We start from the raw sequence: 24405 nt of genomic DNA, 5'->3' as shown, positions 1-24405 counted from the left end.
TTGTATGGGTAGCACTGAAAATTGACGTTGCAGTGTGAAGGAAAGATTTTCGATGTGAAGGAACATAAGAACGTAACATGACAACGTAAGACACGTAACATGAAACGTAACAACTTTAGGACTAAACGTTACGTAAAGTCTTACATAGCCTGGGTGTGTAGGATCATATAAGCTGGGTACAGCTTTGAACCAAAGTTATAAGATCGTGTAGTTTTGATAATCCATACTCATGATTTTATTCATTTAAAAATCTTGCCAAGATTTTGTCCTGATTTGACCAAAACAATGCGGAAAGCTAGACATTTTTTCTTGTAACAAAACGGATCGAATTTCTATACGGATTGCTAAATCCGGAAGGATTTGCGCAATGTGTAAACGAACCATTACACATTGCGGAAATTCATGCGGATTTTTTCTGCGGATTTGTAAACGAACCATAAAGACCAACAATCTGAACGGAAGACTTTTACCTTATTTTACATTGCTATTATCATTTAATGTTACCGTAAAAGCAAAGTATAATCACCTACGGAACAAGTACTGACAAAACTTATCCTCTCGACACAAAAAAAGCGACACTTTGTCCATGTCCCCAGAGACGATTCCATATCCAGACAAACTTGGCTACTAAATACAGTACTTACACTATTCAATAAAACATTCTCGGTCGCTTGCCGCCTGAATCACGCTTTAGCTTAATTTATTGACCCGCAGCAGAGCACTTTGGCTTGGAGCGATTAAGTAGTACAGCACTTTGTGTCTAGAGGCGCTGAGGTACGCGGGGTCACTTTTGAAGTTTTGTCAGTACTTGTTCCGTAGGTGATTATACTTTGCGTAAAAGGATAGCGTGTGCGCAATAGCGTACAACGGTATTTCAGAAACCTCCCTACTGACGTTCACTAGCAATAATTCAAAAAATGAGCACATGGAATAATTATAAGCACAGGTTTTTCCCTCTTGTTTTAAAGAAAGCTCTACAAACAGGAAAGTAAGAGTGAAAAATGTCTTCAATTTGAAATCATGGTTTTGTATGATTCTTGACCTAAGTTTTTGGTTCAACAGCAATTTATGAATAATGTACTTGAAAGAATCCTCCTGGGGAAATGTTAGAAATATTCTTTTTGAATGAAAGTGGAATTACGGAATGAATATATTTTGGAGACTTCATCAGCTCTCTTTATTTAGGATTCTTTAAACTCTTTGTTTGTGGCTTTGAACCACTGTATATAAATATAATGCAGTATGCTCTTTCTGTATCTCAACCATTATACAAAGCTGGACTGAGATGCAAGTGCTCCAAAGAACATTTAAACAGGTATAAACATATGCAACAATTGATTCTTTCACAGGTAGACAAGTCAGATTTTTCTTGATTGCAAAACTTGGCTTCACCTTTGTAACACTAAATTTTAAAGAATATAATTTTAAATTAATTTAGCCTAGTCCAATACATCAGCTATATAGAAATTGGTAAATAGTAGTGCAATGTTATTATTAGATGTTCTTAGGAATTACAGGTAGGTTTCAAAGTCTCAAGTTGGTTTCAAAGGTATTTTGAGAAAGTTTCTGTGAAAATATGTGTTTCAGGGTAATGTACACTAGATGGTAAATTTGGGTAAAGTTCTAATAAATAATATTATTGTGTTTGGAATAAAGTGAATACACCATTTGATGCCTTTTTTATGCTTTTTACAAATATAATGATAATTTATTTTTTAAATGTATTTCAGCCCCCCCCCCCCGATATAGGCTAGACCTAACCTAACCAGGAAGTGACATAGATAGGGGAAGGGGGCTGAAATTCATTTCCGATAGAAATGCTTTTTATATTTGTAATAAGCATAAAAAAATGCATCAAATGGTGTATTCACTTTAGTCCTTACTCAATAATATGATTTCATAGGACTTTACCTAAATTTGCAGGTGGCACAATAATTTAGCTAGGATGAAAGTAAAAATACCATGATGCCTTTTTTTATGCTCTTTCATAATACAATAATTGTTTCTGTTGCAAATTGCATCTTGAGCCCTTAAAGGAACCCCAAAGGTATTTCATTTTGTAACCACACAAAGAAGTTATCACCACTAGTTGAGTTGTTTAAAAGTGGCTAAAACATATCATAGTTTAGAAATAAGTTGTTCAAGAGTAATATATTCTAAAAATAATTATTTGTGACAATTCAAACCTCATTTATTAGGAAACTCAATTCAAATTTTTTTCCTACCATTTCAAGTTTTTCAAATGCCATTGACAAACATAGTGCTGAATTTTGTGATACAAAAGTTTGCTGTCAACAATTCAGGGTAAATTCCAATTCAGGGTATATATTAGCACATTAGGGGGGTGAGGTGCTAAGTTCAAGGTAAATTTTGGAGTGGGTCATATAATTTAGCTAGGATGAAAGTGAAAACATCATTTGAGGCTTTTTTATGCTCTTTCATAATTTGTATAAAATACTTTTGGGGCCTCTCTAAGGGCTCAAGATACAATTTGCAACAGAATTGATTATTGTATTATGAAAGAGCATAAAACAAGGCATCCAATGACATTTTCACTTTCATCCTAGCTATATTATTGTGCCACCTGCAAATTTACCCACTGGACTGCTCATGGCAGAATGAATGGGAGGAGCTGTTTGTACTTGCCAAGGATGTAGACGCCAAAAATCACAAAGCTGGGATCTTACTGTTATCATCCTAGCTAAATTATTGTGCCACCTGCAAATTTTCCCACTGGACTGCTCATGGCAGATTAAATGGGAGGAGCTGTTTGTACTTGCCAAGGATGTAGAAGCCAAAAATCACAAAGCTGGGATCTTACTGTTATATTATCTATATAGTGCTTTGAAGTTACCATTGGCATGACTTGAATAGTAGAATGGTATAACCATTCCAGTACATGAGGAGACATGTTAAGAAATCAATTCAGTAATATTCTACTTTAGCTACTGTTGGCCATCTTGGAAAGGGTTAGGCTAGGAAAATGAAACCTTAAGGGATGTGTCTACAGGCTAAAGTATGTCCTGGGAAGGTATTTAGAACTACCTACCTCTACTCCTTCTCCCTCTAGAGGGTCCTGACCTTTGATGACCTTTAAAAATCTGTATTGTGAAAGTGAAACCTTGCAATATAGATTTTCTGGCTAAATGAAGTACAACAAGATTGTTTCCAGCTTCAAAACTTCACTTAATCCCAATTTATAAGGTTTCAAAGTTATACAAATACATTTCCTAAATTTTGAAAAAAGGTATTGATATGGCTTAAAATTCTGCTAAAATAAAAAATTGCATTTTTAGAACTAAACCCAGAGGAAAAGAAACTGATAACTGGAAATTAAGGTAAAATGTTGTTTTGTTAAAATTTCAATAGGTACCTGTCATGTAGGCAAATTTTTGGGACCCTCTAGAGAGAGAAGGAGTAGAGGTAGGTACTTCAAAATCACAGGACATACTTTGGTACTTTTTAGTTAGCTAGAACACATGCAAGAAATGAAATTTGAGTAATGCTGATGAAATAAAACAAAATACAATGAAAATATAATAGTTTAGAAACAAATTTGGGCTATATATTAGCACATTAGGGTGTGTTTGTGTGTGTGCGCGGGGGGGGGGGGTAAAGCATAGCATATATGAAATACATAACCTAACTTAGGTACCTTTTTTGCCTCTTCAACCCCAAAAAACTAAAGTTTAAATATTTTTCATGGAGTGATTAGTACCTCACTAGGCAAAGGAAACCTGTTTTTCATTAGGATCTTTGAGATTCTATATGTGGTTCCTGTTGATTGTGTTCCAGTTAACTAATAAGTACCCATACTTTAGCCTGTAGACCCATCCCTGAAAGTTTCATTTTATCAAAAATTCTTACTTCATAATCTGCAAAATAATCCTAGTTAACATAAGGAGAACCTTTATCATTACTACTTTTACTGTTGTACAATCCGGTATAAATGTGTGACACATTCCATTACATAAGGAGAGATGTTAGGAAAACAATTCTTACTTCATAATGTGCAAAATAATCCTAGTTAACATATTTTCCAGGGGGTGAACACTTCTTTCCTTCTTTTTCCAATTTTGCAAAAAAAAGATATGAAAAAAGCCATGCTTTTGATAAACGATTTCTGTTTTAAAATTTGTGCTGAATGATATGCCATCCCATAATCTTTTTCTTATTAATTAAAAAAAAAACTTTCCAAAAATAAGTTTTTCAAAGGAAAGTAAAGGCCATTTTAAACTTTAGCTCAGGAGATACAAATACCTTTTAAAATTCAAATGCAAAATAACCAGAAATTACTATTAAAGAATAAATGAAACCCAAAACGAACAGAAATTAAATAAACAATCATAGCAAAAACATACAACAAGTAATAATATAAATGAATAAATAGATCTTAAAGTGAGTAATGCTTAGATTTAATATGAAAATCAAGCTTAAAAAAAAAAAAATCTTGCTATTGAACTATGATATAAATGAAACTTAAAACGAACAGAAATTAAATTAACAATCAAAACAAACAAACATACAATAGATATTAATGTAAATGAATAAATATATGTTAAAACGAGTGAAACTTAAATTGAATATGGAAATCAAGCTTGAAACGAACAAAAATCACTACAAACAAGAGTTTGGGTATGACCTCCTTCTCTCACTGTAAAAGTCTAAAACTTACTGCGTCATTGGTGCTTTACTGAAGACCAATTATATGACAAATATTTTCTTTCATACTTAATATTGAAAATAAACATTACAATAATAGTAACTTTTTGAACTGATGAGCTTTCAGCAATTAATATCATTATACATCAAATATTCAGTTTTATCTATTAACTCTTTTTAAAGTTGTTAAAGGCAAATATAGTTTCACTAAAAACATGTGTTCTGATGCTGCCTCCTTTCCTAACTGTAAATAAAAACCAAAAGCCTACTGTGTCATTGGCGCTTAACTGAAAACGGATTATATTACAAATATTTTCTTTTCCAGTTCTTACAGCATTGAAAATAAAAATATAATTACTGTGAAATAAATTCTTGAACCAATGGATCTTTCACCAATTAATATTGTTATACATCAAATATTCAATTTGATGTTGTTTATACTTTCCAAGACTGTTCAAGACGTGTAGAGTTTCCAGTAAAGCGCCAATGATGCAGTAGGTTTTAGACTTTTATAGTGAGAGAAGGAGGTCAGGCCCAAACTCTTGTTTGTGATGATTTTTGTTCATTTCAAGCTTGATTTGCATATTCAATTTAAGTTTAACTCGTTTTAAGATGTATTTATTAATTTACATTAATACCTATTGTATGTTTGTTTGCATTGATTGTTTATTTAATTTCTGTTCATTTTAAGTTTCATTTATACTTCAATATGAATTTTTTTTTTGTTTTAATGCTTGATTTTCATATTCAATCTAAGCATTACGCGCTTTAAGATCTATTTATCCATTTATATTATTACTTGTTGTATGTTTTTGCTATGATTGTTTATTTAATTTCTCTTCTTTTTGGGCTTCATTTATTCTTTAATAGTAATATCTGGTTGTTTTGAGTTTGAATTTTAAAAGTTATTTGTATGTGCTGAGCTTAAATTTAAAATGGCTTTTACTTTTCTTTGAAAAACTTATTTTTTTGGGAAGTTTTTTTAATTATTTTTTGTTCCTTTTTGATTGCAAAAAATTTCAAGTTTTTAAAAATTCCTTATTTAAAAAAAAAAAAATCAAATATTCATCAAAGTAACAATATCAAAGTGAAAAAATGGGTTTGTGTCAACCTCAGACATTTTATTATCTGATGTTTGAACTTTCTTTTAACAAAATTGCTATCTCAAAATTTTTATTGGATGGGTTTGGGGAAAAAGGGCAGGGGGGGACTAGATTAAGCTTTGGTCGCTTTTGAGTCTTTAAAAGTGAACTAGAACTTTCTATTTCAGTCAAATGAGCCCTCTCTGAAGTTTATACGAGTATCCCTTCTATAAGAACCATATATATCCCCAGAGTATAACTTACAACGCCTGTCCCTGGGCCCTGGGGGATGGTGTTGACCCTGGAGTTTTAATATCTGATGGTTGAACTATTTTTAAAAACATGGTCACCTGAAATTTTTATCGGATGGGTTTGTCCATCCAATGCACCCAAAGGCGTGGAGGGCAGGAGGGGCTAGTTGTCCTCCAATCTTTTTTCAGTCTGAGAAAATGAACTACAACTTTTAATTTCCATTCAAATGAACCCTCTGAAGTTGATACAAGCATACCTTCCATAAGAACTATATATGCCCCCAGAGCAATACTTACAACGCCTGCCCTGGTCCTGGGAGGGGTGTGTTGACACAGGAGTTTTTCTTATCTGACCTATGAACTATTTTTGAATGAAATGGACATACGTAAAGGGGTTTTTGTTATATGATCTTTGAACTATTTTAACAAAATGGCTACCTCAAATTGGGAGGGGGGGGGGGGCAGTTGCCCTCTGATCACTTTTGACTCTTAAAAAGGCCACTAGAACTTTCAATTTCCACTCGAATGAGCCCCCTTTGAAGTTTATATGACGCCCCTTCTATATGAAGTGTCTCTGGGAAAAAAAATAAATAGAGTGTGGGGAGAAGCTAGCTGCCCTCCAATCACTTTTGACTCTTTAAAAGTGAATTACAACTTTCAATTTCCAATCAAATGAGCCCTCTAGGAAGTTTATACAAGCATCCCTTCCAAAACAACCATATGTGCCCCCAGGGCATAACTTACAATGCCTACCCTGGGCCCTGGGGGGCTGTGTCGACACCAGAGTTTTTTGTTATCAGAACTTTGAACTATTTTTAACAAAATGTCTATCTCAAAATTTTTATCTGATGCATTAGGGGCGTGGAGGAGGGAGGGGGGCTAGTTGCCCTCTAATCTCTTTTGACTCTTAAAAAGTGAACAAGAACTTTCAATTTCTAATCAAATGAGTCCTCTCTGAAGTTTATACGAGCATCCCTTCCATAAGAACTATATATGCCCCTAGAGCATTACTCATAAGGCCTTCCTCCGGGCCTTGGCGGGTTCCATCGCCAAAGAAAGTTTTCTTATCTGACCCTTGAACTATTTTTAATGAAATGGGTATTATAAAAATTTTATCGGATGGGCTTGTGGAAAAAACGGTGTGTGGCGGGGGGGGGGGGGCTAGTTGCCCTCGGATATCTTTTGACTCTTAAAAATTGAAATAGAACTTTCAATTTCCAATCAAATGAGCCCCCTCTGAAGTTTATACGAGCATCCCGTTCATAAGAACCATATATGCCCCCAGGACAACACTTACAACGCCTATCCCCCCGGGCTCTGGGGGGGGGGGGCGTTTTTGTTATCTAGTTTTTGAACAATTTCAAAACACTGGCCATCTCAAAATTTGTAGTGGACAGGTTTGGGGAAAAAAGAGCATGGGGGGGGGGGGGCTAGTTTAACTCTCTTGACTCTTAAAAAGTGAACTAGAACTTTCAATTTCCAATCAAATGAGCCTTCCTTGAAGTTTATACGAGCATCCCTTTTATAAGAACCATACATGCCCTTTGGGCATAACTTACAACGCCTTCCCCTTTGCCCGGAGGGGGTCTATTGACAGCGGATTTTTTCTTATACTACTTTTGACCTACTTTTAACAAAATGTATATCTTAAAATTTTCATCACATGGGTTTTGAAATAGAAGGCGTGGGGGGGGGGGGGCTAGCTGCTCTCGGATCTACTTTAAATATTAAAAATTGAGCTCGAACTTTCAATATACAATCAAATGAGCCCTCTGAAGTTTATACGAGCATCCCTTTCATACAAACAATATATACCCCAGGGCATAACTTACAACTCCTACCCCGGGTCTGGGGGGTTGTGACAACAACTGAGTTTTTGTTATCTGACTTTTGAGCAATTTTTAACTTAATGGTTATCTCAAAATTTTTATTGGATGCATTTGGGGAAAAGGGGCGTGGGGGGGCTAGTTGCCCTCCAATCTCTTTTGTCTCTAAAAAACTGAACTAGAACTTTCAATGTCCAATCAAATGAGCCTTCTCTGAATTTTTTACAAAAATCCCTTCAATAAGAACCATATATTCCCCCAAAGCATAACTTACAACACCAGCCCTTGGGCCCTGGGGGGCTTTGTTGACCCCTGAGTTTTCGTTATATGGTCATTGAACTATTTAAAACAAAGCTATCTAAAAGTTCTTATCGGATGGGTTTGAGGAAAAAAGGGCATGGAGGGGGGGGGGCTGGGTGCCCTCCAATCTCTTTTGACTCTTAAAAAGTGAACTAGAACTTTCAGTTTCCAATCAAATGACCCCTCTTTGAAGTTAATACGAGCATCCCTTCCATAAGACCCATATACGTATGCCCCCAGGGCATAACTTACAACGCCTGTCCCCGGGCCACGGTAGGTTGTGTTGACACCAGAATTTTTGTTATATGATCTTTGAACTATTTTTAACAAAATAGCTATCTAAAAATTTTTATTGGATGCATTTGGGAAAAAAGGGTTTGGGGGGGGGGGGTGGGAAGCTGGTTACCCTCCAATATGTTTTGATGCTAAAAAAGTGAACTAGAACTTTCAATTTCCAATCAAATGAGCCCTCTCTGAAGTTTGTACAAGAATTCCTTCCATAAGAATCATATATGCCCCCAGGGCATAAATTGCAGCCCTTGCCTCTGAAGACTGTGGGGGAAGTGTCCTCCTCAAACGTGTAATTTCCAGAAATTTCAACTACTTTGAACAAAATGGCTATATCAAAATTTGGAGATGATTTATTTGGGGAAATGGTGTGCGTGGAAGGGGTGTCGGTTGCCTTAGAATCACTTTCGACTATTAAAAAGGGCACTAGCCCTTTGAATTCCCTTTGAATTCTTTGAATTCGGGAACTAGCCATTTAAATCTGCAATCAAATGAGCCCTTTCTGAAGTTTCTATGACAACATTGTCTATACAAAACCCTATATGCCCCCAGGGCATAACTTACAACCCTTGCCCTGAGGGCTGTGGGGGAGTTGTCATCCTCAAATACCTAATTTCCAGAACTTAAAACTACATTTAATAAAATGGCTATCACAAAATTTTGATTGGATGTGTTTGGGGAAAAGGTGGGCATGAGAGGGGGCTAGTTGCCCTCCAATCACTTTCAACTATAAAAAAGGGCACTAGCCCTTTGAATTTCCAATCGATTGAGCCTGTTTTGAAGTTTCTGTGACAAGGCCTTCTATAAAAACCTTATAGGCCCCCAGGGCATAATTTAAAACCCTTGCCTTGAGGGGTGTGGGGAGTGTCCTCCTCAAAAACATATTTTCTATCTGGAAATCAACTACGCTGAACAAAATGGCTATCTAAAAATTTTGATTGGATGTGTTTGGGGGAATGATGGGCGTGGGGGGGGGGGCTAGTTGTCCTCCAATCACTTTTGACTATTAAAAATGGCACTAGCCCTTTGAATCTCCAATCGAATGAGCCTTTTTTGAAGTTTCTATGACAACACCTACTATAAAAACCTTATATGCCCCCAGGACAACTTAAAACCCTTCCCCTGAGGGTTGTGGGGGAGTGTCCTCCTCAAAAACATATTTTCTATTTTTGGAAATCAACTAAGCTGAACAAAATGGCCATCTCAAAATTTTGATTGGATATGTTTGAGGGAATGATGCACATAGGATGGGGAGCTAGTTGCCCTCCAATCACTTTCGACTATTGAAAAGGGCACCAGCCCTTTGAATTTCCTATCGAATGACCCTTTTTTGAAGTTTCTATGACAATGCCTTCTATAAAAACCTTATATGCCCCCAGGGCATAACTTAAAACCCTTGCCCTGAGGGTGGTGGGGGAGTGTTCTCAAAAACATATTTTCTATCTGGAAATCAACTATGCTGAACAAAATGGCTATCTCAAAATTTTGATTTGATGTGTTTGGGCAAATGATGGGCGTGGGGGGGGGAGGTTAGTTGCCCTCCAATCACGTTCAACTATTAAAAAGGGCACTAGTCCTTTGAATTTCCAATCGAATGAGCCTTTTTTGAAGTTTCTACAACAACGCCTTCTATAAAAACCTTATATGCCCCCAGGGCATAACTTAAAACCCTTGCCCTGAGGGTTGTGGGGGAGTGTCCTCCTCGAAAAACACATTTTCTATTTGGAAATCGACTACGCTGAACAAAATGGCTATCTCAAAATTTTGATTGGATGTCTTTGAGAGAATGATGGACGTGGGGGGGGGGGCTAGTTGCCCTCCAATCACTTGACCATTAAAAAGAGCACTAGAACTCTCGATTTCCAATCGAATGAGCCCCCTTTAAAGTTTCTATGATGACCCCTTCCATATGAAGTGCCTCTGGGAAAAAAAATAATAAATTATAAAACACTGGAGCTGTATGGCTTTTGCTATAGGCAATGCTATACCATTGCCTCTCATCTGATAGATGGTTTTCATCCTGGCCATTTATAATTTTGAACCTGATTTTTTGCCACTCTAATTTGAACCAATTCAAACCTAAATTTTGAACATAATTTTGTTCTAACCTAATTTTGTTCAAAAATTAACCTAAATTCAGCAAAAAGTTTAATCATCTGTATTTATTATAAATTAATCATCTGTATAATTCCTTCTGACTGTGAAACTGCTAGCTCATCCTAGAATCAAAAAGGGTAATTTTATATCCATTTTCATAATATTTATTTTTTCTAAACTAAAAAAATTATGAAACTACAAATGACCAGGATGAATGCCACCTACAAATGACCAGGATGAATATAAAAAAAAACTGTAGGAGACTATATCATTCAACACAAATTTGAAAACAGACAAAACGTTTATCAAAAGTATGGCTTTTTTCATATTTTTTTTTGGCAAAGTTGGTAAAAGAAGGAAAGAAGTGAGAATAAAGGTTCTCCCCCCTTAAAAATATGTTAACTAGGATTTTCTTGTACATTATGAAGTAAGAATTGTTTTCATAACATGTCTCCTTATGTAATGGAATGGCCACACATTTACACCTACAATTTTTTTAACAGCATTGTGAAAAACAAACATAGATTTGACTGCATTTATCCATTTTCAAATAATCTATATGTGAAAGTTAAACACCATCACTGCCATCTACCAAAAAGATATTAATAGGAAAGTATTTATAAATTAGGTTAGGTTAGCTGGTGTTTATCTCCCCAGCAATTACCTTCCTGGAAAATGCCCTACCAAAAATACCCCTTCCCCCTATGGAAAATAAAGCTTTCCAAATTTGAGAATTTTATTTGAGTTTTGTTTTTTTAATTTCCATAGGGGAAGAAATTTTGGTACTTGCGTATTATGCACCACTCACTCAAGTTCATGCTGTGTGTAAAACTTGAGAATAAACCAGTTTTTTGTTAGCTTCTTGGTTACTTTAGAAACAAATTTGAGCTATAGAATTGTACATTTGGGGGGGGGGGAGTATAGTGGGTCAACATGCATAATGTGTTAGATACAATTATTCTGCATATTATGAAGTACAATTATTCTGCATATTATGAAGTAAGGATTGTTTTCTGACTTCAGACTGTCCAAATACTTTATTCTCCCCCCTTATGTGCAAATAGCCTATATAGCCCAAATTATATATTTTTCCATATATTCTGTCACTTGTCTTTGTCTTGTGCTAAGCTGAAAGAAATTAACAAAGAAACTGGTTTTTTCTTGCATTTTGGTGAATGGTGCATAATACACAAGTACCAAAATTCCTTCCCCCCTACAGAAAAAAAACAAACATTAAAATGTAATTCTCAAATTTGGAAAGTCTTATTTTACATGGGGGGATATTTTCCATGGGGGGTATTTCCCATGTGGGGTATTTTTCATTTGGGGTATTTTTCATGTGGGGTATTTTCCATGTGGGGTAAATGCCTAGAACCTAGGTTAGGTTAGCAAGATAGCTCTTGGGTGTTTGTTTTATAAACAGTTTTCAAGACTTGGGAAATAGACATAAATATTGAAAAATGTGATTGAAAAACGAGAAATATTGTGAAAGAAGTTGAGATAAGTGCTCTCCCCCTGGAAAATATGTTAACTAGGATTATTTTGTATATTATGAAGTAAGAATTGTTTTCTTAACATTTCTCCGTATGTAGTGGATTAGTAATACATTTGTACCATTAGTAGTTGCTAGGTGTGGTGAAAAAAATGTTATTTTGGAAACCTGGATACACAAAATGTCATTTATTTGAGTTCAAAATCCCTCCCAACATTCTCTGGCAGTTCAAAGTTAATATTCTAGCCATTGTTTTTAGATATTTCACATATGCCCTTTTCACAACCCCAATTGAAATAGCATCTTTGGATTTATTTCAACATCCCCCTCAACATCCTCTTAAAGTTTTAGCTTAATACCCTTAACTGTTCCTTATGTACTACACACACCATTTTAGCAACATAGATACACATACTAGGCTATCTCTGGAAGTTATTCATAATGTGATTTATTTTTATTTGTTTTTTTCTCCCATGCATTTAGTTGTTTTCTTTTTTAGATTGTTTTTATTTAAAAAAACCGTTCTTTTCCTACTTAATTTTTTTCTTTTTTTCTGTTGAGAAATGCTCCTGGACATAGAGCCAAAATCTTTGGATTTTTATTATCTAATGTTTTGTTGTTGTTTTCTTTAAATTAAACCATTCCTTTATTTAAACTAAATCCTTTTTTGCTTTTAACTTTTTGTTAATTTAGATTATTACCCTCCCCAACATTCCCTGAAGTTTTGACTAAATACTATTAGCTGTTCCTAAGATATTGCAGATATATGCCCTTTGACAGCCAGGATGCACACAGTGTTTTTTGATCAAGTTCAACATACCCCTTAGCATTCTCTGGAAGTTTACACTTTAACTGTTCCTGATAAATTGCAATATTGTTATTTTGACAATCTGATAAATATAGCATCTTTTGATTTAGGTCAATATCCCAATCAACATTTTCTGAAAGTTTCAACTTTATAACTTAAGCCATTACTGAGATATTGCAGCTATTCTCATTTTCAACCAGGATTCACATAGTTTCTTTGAGTTCAACATCCCTGTCAACATTCTGTGAATGTTTCAACTTAATTATCTTCCCTAACTTCTCTTGATATATTGAAAATATGGTTTTGTGAAAACCTGGATGCATATAGTGTCTATTGAATTACTTTGACATTCTCTTTAGAATTCCCTGAAAGTTTCAATTTAATACTATAGTCATTCCTGCAATTAATATAGATTTGCCCATATATGTCCTTTTGGAAACCTGGATACACCTAGTGTCTTTTGATTTAATACAATATCCCCATCAACATTCTGTATACCATTCTATAAAACAAAGAGAAGATAAAGCAAATATCCCAGAGGCATGCTTTTGAAAACTTTCAACTATTTTGAAAAAAAATGGCTGCACTAATATCCCAGAGGCATATTTGTTAAAGGTTTCAACTATTTTGGAAAACATGGCTGCCTAAAACTTTTGATTGGATGTCTTGGGGGTTCAGTTAGCAAAAAAGGACATGGAAGGTTGGTTGGTTACCCTCCAATTACTTTGATCTCTTAAGAAGGGTGCTGGTGTGACATTTCTTTTTTTTTTCAGGAAGATCAATACAAATGGAATTGATGATTTAAATTTGAATTCATCAGAAATAATTGCCAACCTTATTAAGGTGTTTCTTTCATTTGATTCATGTTGCCAAACTAATAGTCAGGTAGTATTATTTGTTGATACTTAAAACATATGGTTTTTACCATTTTTCTTTGTGCAGCTGTGGTAGCAAATGAGTAGGAGGCTTTGTATGGTTTCAAACAGTTTGTGGTGACAAGCTGAAGGTAAGGAGCAACCATGGCTAATAGCAGGCAAAGGAAAATTAAAAAAAAAGGAGTTTTGATAGCAATATATACACTGTGCTTTCAATGTTGATTCCAAATATATAAAACTGATTAAAGTTATGCATCAAAAGCTACTGGTCTGAGAAAATGTGTGCACTTCTGGGAAACACCCCTAATGGGACAAGTTATCTTCTTAATGAAAATTGCACCATTAAATTCAGCTTGTCAGGTAACCTTTTTTAGTTTCCTTTCTTCAAATGAGCCATCTTCCAATTTTCAAGCAAAATTAAAATGGAATGAAGGAATGTGTTAGTTTAGCATGTGTATGTCTGTGATTGATAAACAGGAAGGAGAAACTAATTTGTAATATCTGTGACATGTGCAAGTTTACAGAAGATAACAAATGACTCTGAACGGTATGATAACAAATGAATTTTCAGCCATATCTAGTATAAATTTGAAGTTCTAGGGGGGGGGTAGCTTCCCCCCTTCCGTATGCCCATGAAGTTATAAGCTCTTATTAGGAATTTCAATTACAAATAAGGGAATAAAGGTTTCACTTAAATACCGGAAATAAAAATTAAAACAATTAAATGACTCCTGGAGCGGATCCCCCTCTAACAAATTCCATGACCAAACTACAACCGATTTGACTATCTAGTTATAGTACAAATATTATTATAAAAAGTACTAAGTCTTATTTATTTTTCGATGATTATTTTTTCATTCAGGAAATTATATTAACTATATATCTACCTTTTTTTTCTTCAATGGTTCCATTTCCGTCGTATTTGCAGATGTAGAGCGTGTATTCATTCCCGTTTTTGAAAGTTATAAAACAAGAGAATCTAATATTGAGCTGACAGATTTTAGGACGTAAAAGCACCTTAAATGTCAGGGGAAAAATTGACCTGAGCAAATGTGACGAAACCGGAAGCACAGAACATTTTTCAATTTTGCCATTAACTGGCTCACATTTTACTTGATGATAATGTTTCAAAGGCAGTATATTTGGATATATATTAATATGGAATATATTAGGAAGCGTAATAGACCCCTATTTTTCTCATTTTCCTTATGTTAAAAATGAGCATTGAATTATTGTAAAAAAAAAATTATCTGCTCAGATTAAAGAGCAAATTTGACACTTAAAACGAGCAACAGTTTTCTTTTCAAATTATTGGAGGGGCAACTGCTCCCCCCCCCCTTGCCCCCCCCCCTCAGCGACGCCACTGACAACAAACATCACTACAAATCACAAATGACAATAATGGACAGCACAATCTATAATTAGAAAAAAAGCAACAGGGGCAATCACATTGAATTGTAAATGAAATCTGTAGCTAGAACAGAATACGCAATAGTGAGAATCACAATAAGTCCTAGAAGAAAGCAAATCCTATAAAATGGATAATTTTTTATGCATTAACAGGAACGAGGAATTGCATTCAAGCCAGATTTTTTAGTTCAACTGAAATTGCATAGCCTATTTGAAACATTGTTACTTAAAATCAAATAGTTTGTGGTGGTGAACTGTAAGTAAGGAGCAATGCAGCTCAATATTAACTGAAACTCTAAGAAATGGAATTTTGATAACAATAGATTCATTCATCAAAAGAATTGAAGTTTTATTCTGATTCAAAACATATTAAGTTCATTAAGTTTAATGTTATCCATCAAAAGCAACAAGCATGAGAAAGTTTGCTTAATTTTTGAAAACAGGGGACAAGATCCCCAAGACTTCAAGTGATCTTGATGAAAATCAACCACCAGATTCGGTATACCAAAGAGCCCTACTGTAGAGATTTCAATCTCCTGTATACAAAATGTGGAATTTTGCATGTTTTTCAGAAGAAAGATCACAGATGTGTGTTTATTTGTTTTTGCTGTTTTTCCCCTGGGGTGATGCTATTTAAGCAGTGATTCTAGAAGATTGGGAAAGTGCTCATTTGAATGGAAATCAAAAGTTCTAATGTCCTTTTTAAGTAACCAAAAATATTGGAGGGCAGCTAGCCCTCCTTCCACACTCTTTTCCTCCTCAAAGTAGTCTGATCAAAATTTTGATATAGTCATTTTTTTCAGTATAGTTGAAAGGTCCAATAACTAGCCTATGTCCTTCGGGATATTATGAAGCCTTACTGCCCCGTGGGGAAACAGCAGTAAGTTATGAAATGTGCTCATTATTAACATATAATATTTGTTATTAGGAAGTGTATGGAGATTTTTTTTGGGGGGGGGGGATTTTCTGCTTGGGGGGATTTACTACAGTGAAGAATTTTCCGCGAGGAGGGAAGTTTCCAGGGGTGAGTTTTCCAGCGGAAATATTACACTGGAGGAATTGACCAGAATTTCTTTATGAAATTATTTTTATTTGTTTTAGGCATACTTTGTCAACTAAATTTAACATGTGGAGTTTTCGTTCCTCGGGATATTTTCCACGGCTATAGGATTGTCTGGAGGGGTTTTCTATGGAGGTGGGGGGGTTCCACGGGAGAAATTCTCCGTTGGGGATTCTCCCGCAGGAGTAACTTTCCACTAAGTGGTGGTGGGATTTCTGAGAAAAACTTTCACGGAGGGTGATATCCAACATGATTTGAAAAAAACATCAGAAATTGAATTCTCTTTCAAATGAAAGCATTCTAAAAAGAATTATTAAGGGGAAAAGGCTAAGTTACAAAATTTACCCTCTGCTAACATGTAGTATTTGTTATTGGGTCCATAAGAAGTTTTCCTGGGGATTTTCAGCGAGTTTGGATTTGTATGGGGGGGGGGGGGGGTTTTTTACGTGAGAGGAACTTTGCTGTGAGAAATTTTTGTTGGGAGAGGAATGTTTTTGTAGAGGAAAACTGAATTTCTTAGCATTATTTGGAAAATGATCAGAAATTAGATAAACTAAACACAAGTTTTTTCAACTGCATGTAAGGAGCAACATCAAAAATTAAAATTAGCAGAAGTTATTCCGTATATGAGGGGGGTTGCCCCCTCCTCAATACTTTGCTCTTTATGCTGAAGTTTGACTTTTTGTCCCAATTCTTTGAGAACGGCTCCTAAAACACAAGGATGAAGAGCCAGATATTGAAGAGGGGGCAACACCCCTCGCATACGGAATAATTTCTCCTTGTTTTAAGTTTTAATGTTTGTTCAACTTTTTATGTTTCAGAGTTGAAAAAAACTTGTTTTTTTATTACGGAATAACGCGATAATTATGCTAATAAATGATTAGAATAAAATATATACAAGCCTGGCGAGTGCTGAATGCGGGGGCTCGGGTGAAGCCTGCGCTACCTGTAGGCTACATTATATATATATATATATATATATATATATATATATATATATATATATATATATATATATATATATATATATATATATATATATATATATATATATATATATATATATATATATATATATATATATTCAAAGCACCAATCGATGTTTTAGAAGTTAAATTTAGGGATCAGTTTTCTATACTTTTTAATGAAATAGAATTCAAAAATAAAAATAGGACTAAAAAATCAAGTGAAAAGAAAAAAGTTTGTCTTTTGAAACCTTGTTTTCAAATTGTAATTTTTAAATTCTTCAAAAAACATATCTACTCAAAACAGTAGAAGGGTTGTTGGTTATCATCGAACTCATAAAATGCTAAATATATCTAAAACTGTGCTCTGCATCACGTCCTGTGTGATATTATCTATCACATAGAAAAAGACAGTGACTCCTGAAATAGGACATCATATTATTTTTTTTTTTTTTTTTCAGAATATGCTGAAATTAGCTGGATTCAACTTAACCAGGAATAGCAGCCAAGTTCCTGGAGGTGGTCTCGGGGTATTTCTAAGTGCAGGAAAAGCTGAAAGAGGATCTTTAGTTGCTTTATATCCAGGTATGTTTAAAAAACGGTTTTCTTTAGTATCTTGTTGGTAGATGAACTAAACTGGGTTAGACTAGATTTACTGCTTTGGTGCAATGTGAAGTGTTGCAGCAGCCTTTGGCTGGTTTCACCATCAAAAGTGTTGCAGAGACCAACACTTAGATTTGTTTTCTTCCCCGTCGATCAGATACTGCAGTTATCAACCCCTCAAAGCTTCAAAACTGGTACATCTCAAAAAGAATTCAATTAAAAAAAAAAGATGAAATTTCTATTAAAAACTGTCTCAAAATACTCTGCATTCTTAAAAGCAATTTTATAAGATCCAATCAATGTTTTTAGCTTTAAAATACAATAAAGCCAATGCCCCAGGAAATAAAGCCTTAAACAGTCCCCTAAGGCTATGTTATTTTGCCCAAAAATGTTTCACCTATGATTTGTTTCATGATGAAAACAGACTCAATGTTTATCACTGACTGATTGCCTCATAAAAATCTTACTTATAATTGCCTGACTGTGTCATTGTGTTGCATAATCATTTATAGTCGTTGCTTAACCTTTGCATGAATCCAAATTTTCTGGTTCTAAAATGTATACGAAACGAATAAAAAGGTAGACCAATTAGCACCTATATGTAGCCTCTGATCATTGAAGAGGAACAAGCTTTACGATTCTTGCTTGCAAGTCACTCTTTGTGATAGAGAAGAAATCGCCCAACAATGAAAATTCACAGCCTGCTAATGTCCAGACTGTAAAGCAGAACGATCTAAGATTCCTTGATTTTTGTCTCTTCGGCTGTAGATACCGTCCTACCAAATTTCAAATGAATGTGGACGCTTATACGAAAGATCGTTGGGGGAGTCAGAGAGGGCGAACGTCTTTAGAAATCTTCTGCTCTGTACCTTTGACCCTAAATTACTCTTCCCGTAAGTTTAAAAAACATTAGAGGTTGAATTATGAAAAAAGACCATTGGAAAACATTTTGTTCTATTGCACAACGAGCACTTGTCCCATAAGTTCAAAGCTGATAAGCTAAAGAAAGAAAATTAATGCCTGCCTATTTCTCTGTTGGAAAGCGGAAAGTTGGTATAGTGAGTTTTCCTTGGAAGGCCCAAGAGCCCACTTTGCGCCTCCATTTATGTAGATACAAAATCTCTGGGTGACTGGGGAGATGTATTTAAGGTGTCATAAGCCCATTTTCTCCCTGAATTCGTATAGATTGGCAGTCATTGCTCGTTTTGATTCAAACAATGTATAACAGACCTAAGTTTCCGCCTGAAAAAAATAGATAGGAGGGGGGGGGGATGATGTTGATGGGTCAACAGCTACATTTTAGTTCTCCACTCAAATATCAAAGATTAAAAATCATATTGTTGCTCCTATTCAAAAGGTCCAACAAGCCTACCGTTCTGCTAAAAAGTTGGCATTCGAAGGGTCAAGTAGGGGACGCCGAAATGTTGCTTCAGACAAAGCTCAGCATATTTACTTTCTGCTAAAATGCTGGTTGGGAGGGAGGTTGCTGGGGAGCCTACTTTGTACCTAATATCATTGTGCGTTTTAATTTAAATAAGGAATGACATTCCTATCTTTCTGCTAAAAAGTTAGAGATGGGAGGGTGGGAATTATCAGGGGGCACAGGTCCACTTTCTTCTAAAAACTGGGGTAGGAGCTGAAGGGCGTTTTCGGAAGGTCATGGTCCCACTTTGGCCTTCCTATCATGCAGATTGAAAATATTTAAACGATTCCATTCAGACAAGGTGCAGCATGCCTACTTTTGTGCTAAATGTACTGAGGTTAATGAACAACTATAATATTATGGTACAGAAGCAAAAGTGACAAGACCTGTGACTTTTCTTTAATTTGGTTGGTTATGATGCTATTACTCTTCTGTTTGTTTTCTTTAATTTTATAAAATTTGCCCTAGTGTCCTAACCAAATTTAACCATTGAACAAAACTTTATGAATTATTCTTAGATTATATGGAGGATATCTTAAAGCTATAGTATATGAGTCATTGTAAACGTTTTAAAATGGTGTTTTGATAGGCTTACTTAATTATTGCTTATATTTAATATCATTATTATTGTCTCGTGACATCTGATCAGGGCCTACAAGGATAATTGCCATGGTACACTAGTGTCCACCGCGCGGCGGTACTGAATGTTTGTTTTGTATTGGTTTTGTCTTCTTTAGGCTCAAAGCGTTGTTTTGTACCACAAAATGTCAGGGTTGATATCTTGTCTCTTAAAAAGGGCAACGGAAACTTACCGAAATTACTATCGAAGAATAAATGAAACCAAAAAACGAAAATGAGATAAAATAAACGATCATATCAAGCATAAAGATAACAGATACTTATATAAATGAATAAGTAATTCTTAAAACAAGTAAAACTAAAATTGAATGTTCAAGCCAAAAAAGAACAAAAGTTACTACAAACAGGAGTTTGGTTACTGCCACTTGCACTCTTCCCTAACTGTTTGAGTCGTTCGTGTTTTATTGGAAGTATATGTATTTTGAACTTTGTGCTTTTTTTTCGAAACATTGACGGAAAATAAAAAAATAAATCACTATGATAATCGAGATGATGGGAAAGAAATAATGAAAATAAACTGAATATTTCGTAGGTAAGGTTATTAACTCCTGGGATTATCAACAATTAAGATTTTATTTCACTATATTGTTTTTGTATTTTTTTTATGTTTTGAATATAAAGAAATGTTTATAGTTCATTATGCTTTAGTAAATCGCAAGTGACGCAATAGGCCTTAGAACTTTTATGGGATTGGGAAGAGGGGAAGGGGCAGTAGCCAAACTCCCGTTTGTAGTAATTTTTGTTCGTTTGGGTTTGACTTGAATTTTCAATTTTATTTTGACTTGTTGTAAGATTTATTTAGTCACCTGTATCCATATCTGTTGTCTTTATGCTTAATATGATCATTTATTTTAATTTCTATTTGTGTTGAGTTTCATTTATTCTTTTATAGCAATTTATAGTCGTTTTGACTTTGAATTATTATATGACTTTATTCTAATCGTTCAACTTCTTTTTCAGAAAGTTTTATTATTACTTAATATAATGAATTTTTCTCCAACTTTTCGCGTTTTTGGTTTAGGACTTAAAATATCCGATTCTATCTAAACAGTTCTAATTAGTGCGTTTTGTTTTAATTCATCATCCCCCTCAACATTCCCTTAAATTTTCAACTAAATGCCATTAACTGTTCCTAATATATTACAGATACGCTTTGTTGACAACGGGGATGAACATATTGTCTTTAAATTGAGTTCAACATCCCCTGCGACATTCTCTGAAAGTTTCAAATTAATACCCTAAAATTTCCTGAGATATTGCAGACATGCCATTTTGACAACCAGGGTGCATATAGTGTCTCATGATTTAGCTCAACCTCTGCGAAACCTATACGACTACCCCTTCTACGTGAAGTGGCTCTGGGAAAAAGAATAACAATAAATAAACAATAAGAATACATTGAAGCTTTAGGGTTCTTACTCTAGGTAACGTTAGAGCGCTGGCTCTTTTAAGATTTGTTATAACAGCTGCTTGATGCTTTGGGACTTCTAAAGACGGGTAAAAATTTAAATAAGAGAGTGCATGTTTCACTTTTGACTAAAACTGTTGCTGTTTTCAGTATTTGTGTTTCTTTTTCTAGTTTATCTCTATTTGTCCGTAATATATTAAACAATTTTTTTTTAGATGGTAAAAGACCACAGCCTCATGACGAAGAATCATTTTGCTCCTTTTAAATGTCACTTTTTGAATGAACCTTCTCTCTATTTTAAACAACCTTTGATAATCACCTAATAAAATTACGCACCAATTAGCATTAGTATTCGGTTATTATTGATAAAGTCTTTTCTCACCTTTCATTACCAAGGAAATTTGACGCATTATTATATCTACTCTGACTAACACTTGTACTGTCCGTTTTGACAGCCCCCTTACTTTTGTACACAATAGTAAACGAACATTTTTAAATTGTCAATATTATCAAAAGAACCAGGAAATACTTTCAAATGTATCTTGTGATGAAATACATTTTATTCTAGGAACAGTATATTACCCTACCGATCCAATTTTCTTTCAATCAATAAACAATCAGTTTATATTCCGATGCTCCGATGGTGTTCACATTGATGGGAAAGATAGAGGCTTATCCAAGTCTATTTTCAAGTCCTGTGTGAATCGAGATCGCTTTGGTCCCCATCTGATTTCTGATATTTCATGGCTTACTTCGAATCTTCTAAGTCCGCTCAACATAGGACAGTATGTCAACAATAGAAGCTCAGGTAAAAAGAAATTGGAGTAGGAATCGATATTGAAGGGTCGATTTGAACCAAATCCACCTGGTTTTGCTTTTTTTTTCCTGTATCTTGCCCAAAAATTCGTCGTTGCTTCATTTATTACATTCTTTATTTTAAATATTTTGTTGTGTTAATTACAAAAGCATGTACATGTAGCAATTTCCTTTAAAATGAGCTCTTAAACTGATGTGATGTTCTAGTGCCCCGATAGCTGCGAAAAAAAAACCGGAAAGAAGATGCTTCCTATGCAAAAAACTGATTTTTGTTGTTGTTCTAGCCAATAGAATTTCTTCGTTGGTCAAGGCAAGGGACTGTAAGTTTCCTGTATAAGATTTTTGGCCAACGAAATGCCAATGGTGTACTTTTTGTTTCGATCCAACACCATTTTAGGGGTGTCAGGCATTTTATTGATTATTAGATAAGATAAGATTTATTGCTGAAAAACGGCTATCACAAGCTCAAAAGGGCCGAATTCGCACTTTAGCGTCAAATAAAATGAAAAAGGAACAACAAAAACAAACGAACAAACAATTACAGGAAATTACAAAAGGGTCAATGTCAAATACGTAAAAATGTTAAAAACAAAAACTAATTGAACTCATGAAATTAAAAGGCCAATGTCAAGTCAGCAAAAATGCCAAAAAAGACGAAAACTCGTAAAATTAACAATGGGATAAAGTAAAGTTGAAACAAAAACATAAGTTAGTTAGTGACTAAAAAAAATAAATAAAAAACCTCCAAATTTGCAAAATGGGCATTGCAATTAATAACTATGAGGTAAAAAGTGAGTGAGGGGGGGGGGGCTGCGGAGATTCACTGATTGAAAATGCCAACTATGTAAGGGATAACAGTTCTTCTATATCTTTCAGTGCAAACTCTTATTGGGGCAAGAAGGGTTTTTTTTGTTGACACAGAACCTGGGAAGCGGGGTCGAAGGGGTGAATATTGACCAGGGAAAAGGGGAGTTGTTCGAGGGTCATGAAGGGCATTGTTAGCAAAACGCAAGGTAATTTTTGCTCTCCTTTCCTTGAGGGTGACAAGATTAGCTCTCCTAAGAAGGGAAATATAAAGTACTTTACCCTCATTGAAGATAATTCTTAGGCACCTTTTTTGGACTTCCTCTATTTTGTCCGACAATTCAATGGAAATGCCAGGATGCCAAACAGGACAGGCGTACTCAAGGGTTGGGCGTAAAAATGACAGGAAAATCCTCAAACAATGCGATTTAGGGCATTTAAAGTTTTTAAGGAGTTTAAGAGGGGAAAATGCGGCATTTGCACGTTTTAAGATGTCATTGATATGACAATCCGATTTTAAGTCGCTTGAGATGGTAACGCCCAGTAATTTCATAGTGGTAACAGACATTTCCGGGGGATTGGACAAGAGAAAGAAGGGGGAGTTTTAAGGAAATCAATAGTAAGAACAGTTCGCTTTAAAGGGTTAACTCTCATATCGTTAGTAAGAGCTTTGGCTGATATTGATTCCAAGATGCCCTTTGGGTTGTTTTTTAAATTTTTGAAACATGTCTCCAAGACATCTAGATCATCAATGAATTTCTATCTATCCGAAAATAAACATCAAGGTTGTTTATCATTGTATGAAATAAAATTGGGCCTAAGAGGGTTCCTTGGGGCACACCATTATAAATTGGGAGGGGATCAGAATATACATTCAGGTATTTCACGACTTGCGTTCTATTAGAGAGGAAAGACGCAATTATTCTAATTAAATAAGGTTCAACTTGAAAGTCATTAGATAGCTTTTCTAATAGTATATTATGGTTGATTAAATCAAAAGCTTTTTGCAACTCAACAGCGATAACATTGAGCAGGGTATTGGGTTTTTCGAGTGTGTTACATATTGTGTCCATAAGGTGAACAAGATAGTGGGTGGCAGATGTAGAGCGTAGGTTTCCGAATTGTCTTTGGTCAACAATTTGGATTATCTTTACTTTCAACCACTCAGCTAAAAAGCTTTCATATTACTTCAAAAAAACTGGAGTAAGAGTAATGAGACGGACACCATCAAAATCTTAATTGTTACCTTTCTTTTTTACGGGAGTAATAAAACCTAATTTCCAACAATTTAAAAATTTACCAGTAAAGGTAATTTCATTAAAAAGTAAGGACAAATGCTCTGAGAGATTGTCGGCAAAGGCTTTAATTAGCACAATCGGGATGTCTAGTCGAGATGTACTACACTTTTTAATGTTCTTAACTTTTGCCTCTACATCCGAGGGCGAAATAACGGGAAAATTGAGAGAGCATAAATCATAAGGAGTGTCAAAAGAAAGGGGAGGGAGGTTTTGAACTATGGAAGAAAGAAACCTGTTCAGATCATTGGCTGTAACTGAAGGGTCTTCTTGGAAATGGAAATCTATATTATTATGTGTT

The 24405-nt window shown here is 34.9% G+C and overlaps 1 protein-coding gene across 3 annotated transcripts in view; it reads left to right on the top strand.

The window, feature by feature from the left end:
• The first annotated feature begins 917 nt into the window (after positions 1-917).
• The window catches only part of LOC148944381 (SET domain-containing protein 9-like), a 44608-nt gene continuing 21120 nt past the window's right edge, over positions 918-24405 (top strand). For all 3 annotated transcript variants that reach the window (XM_089099887.1, XM_089099885.1, XM_089099886.1), the window contains exons 1-4: positions 918-988; positions 13580-13691; positions 17578-17701; positions 21758-21997. In XM_089099887.1, coding sequence (XP_088956013.1) covers positions 918-988; positions 13580-13691; positions 17578-17701; positions 21758-21997 — 547 coding nt within the window. The remainder of the gene's footprint in view (positions 989-13579; positions 13692-17577; positions 17702-21757; positions 21998-24405) is intronic.

The sequence above is a fragment of the Artemia sp. Qi Xiang Cuo genome, chromosome 14, assembly GCF_049724085.1.
Source record: "Artemia sp. Qi Xiang Cuo chromosome 14, ASM4972408v1, whole genome shotgun sequence".
Lineage (NCBI taxonomy): Eukaryota > Metazoa > Arthropoda > Branchiopoda > Anostraca > Artemiidae > Artemia > Artemia sp. Qi Xiang Cuo.
The sequence above is the reverse complement of the archived record's forward strand: the minus strand, read 5'-3'. Positions and strand labels throughout refer to the sequence as shown.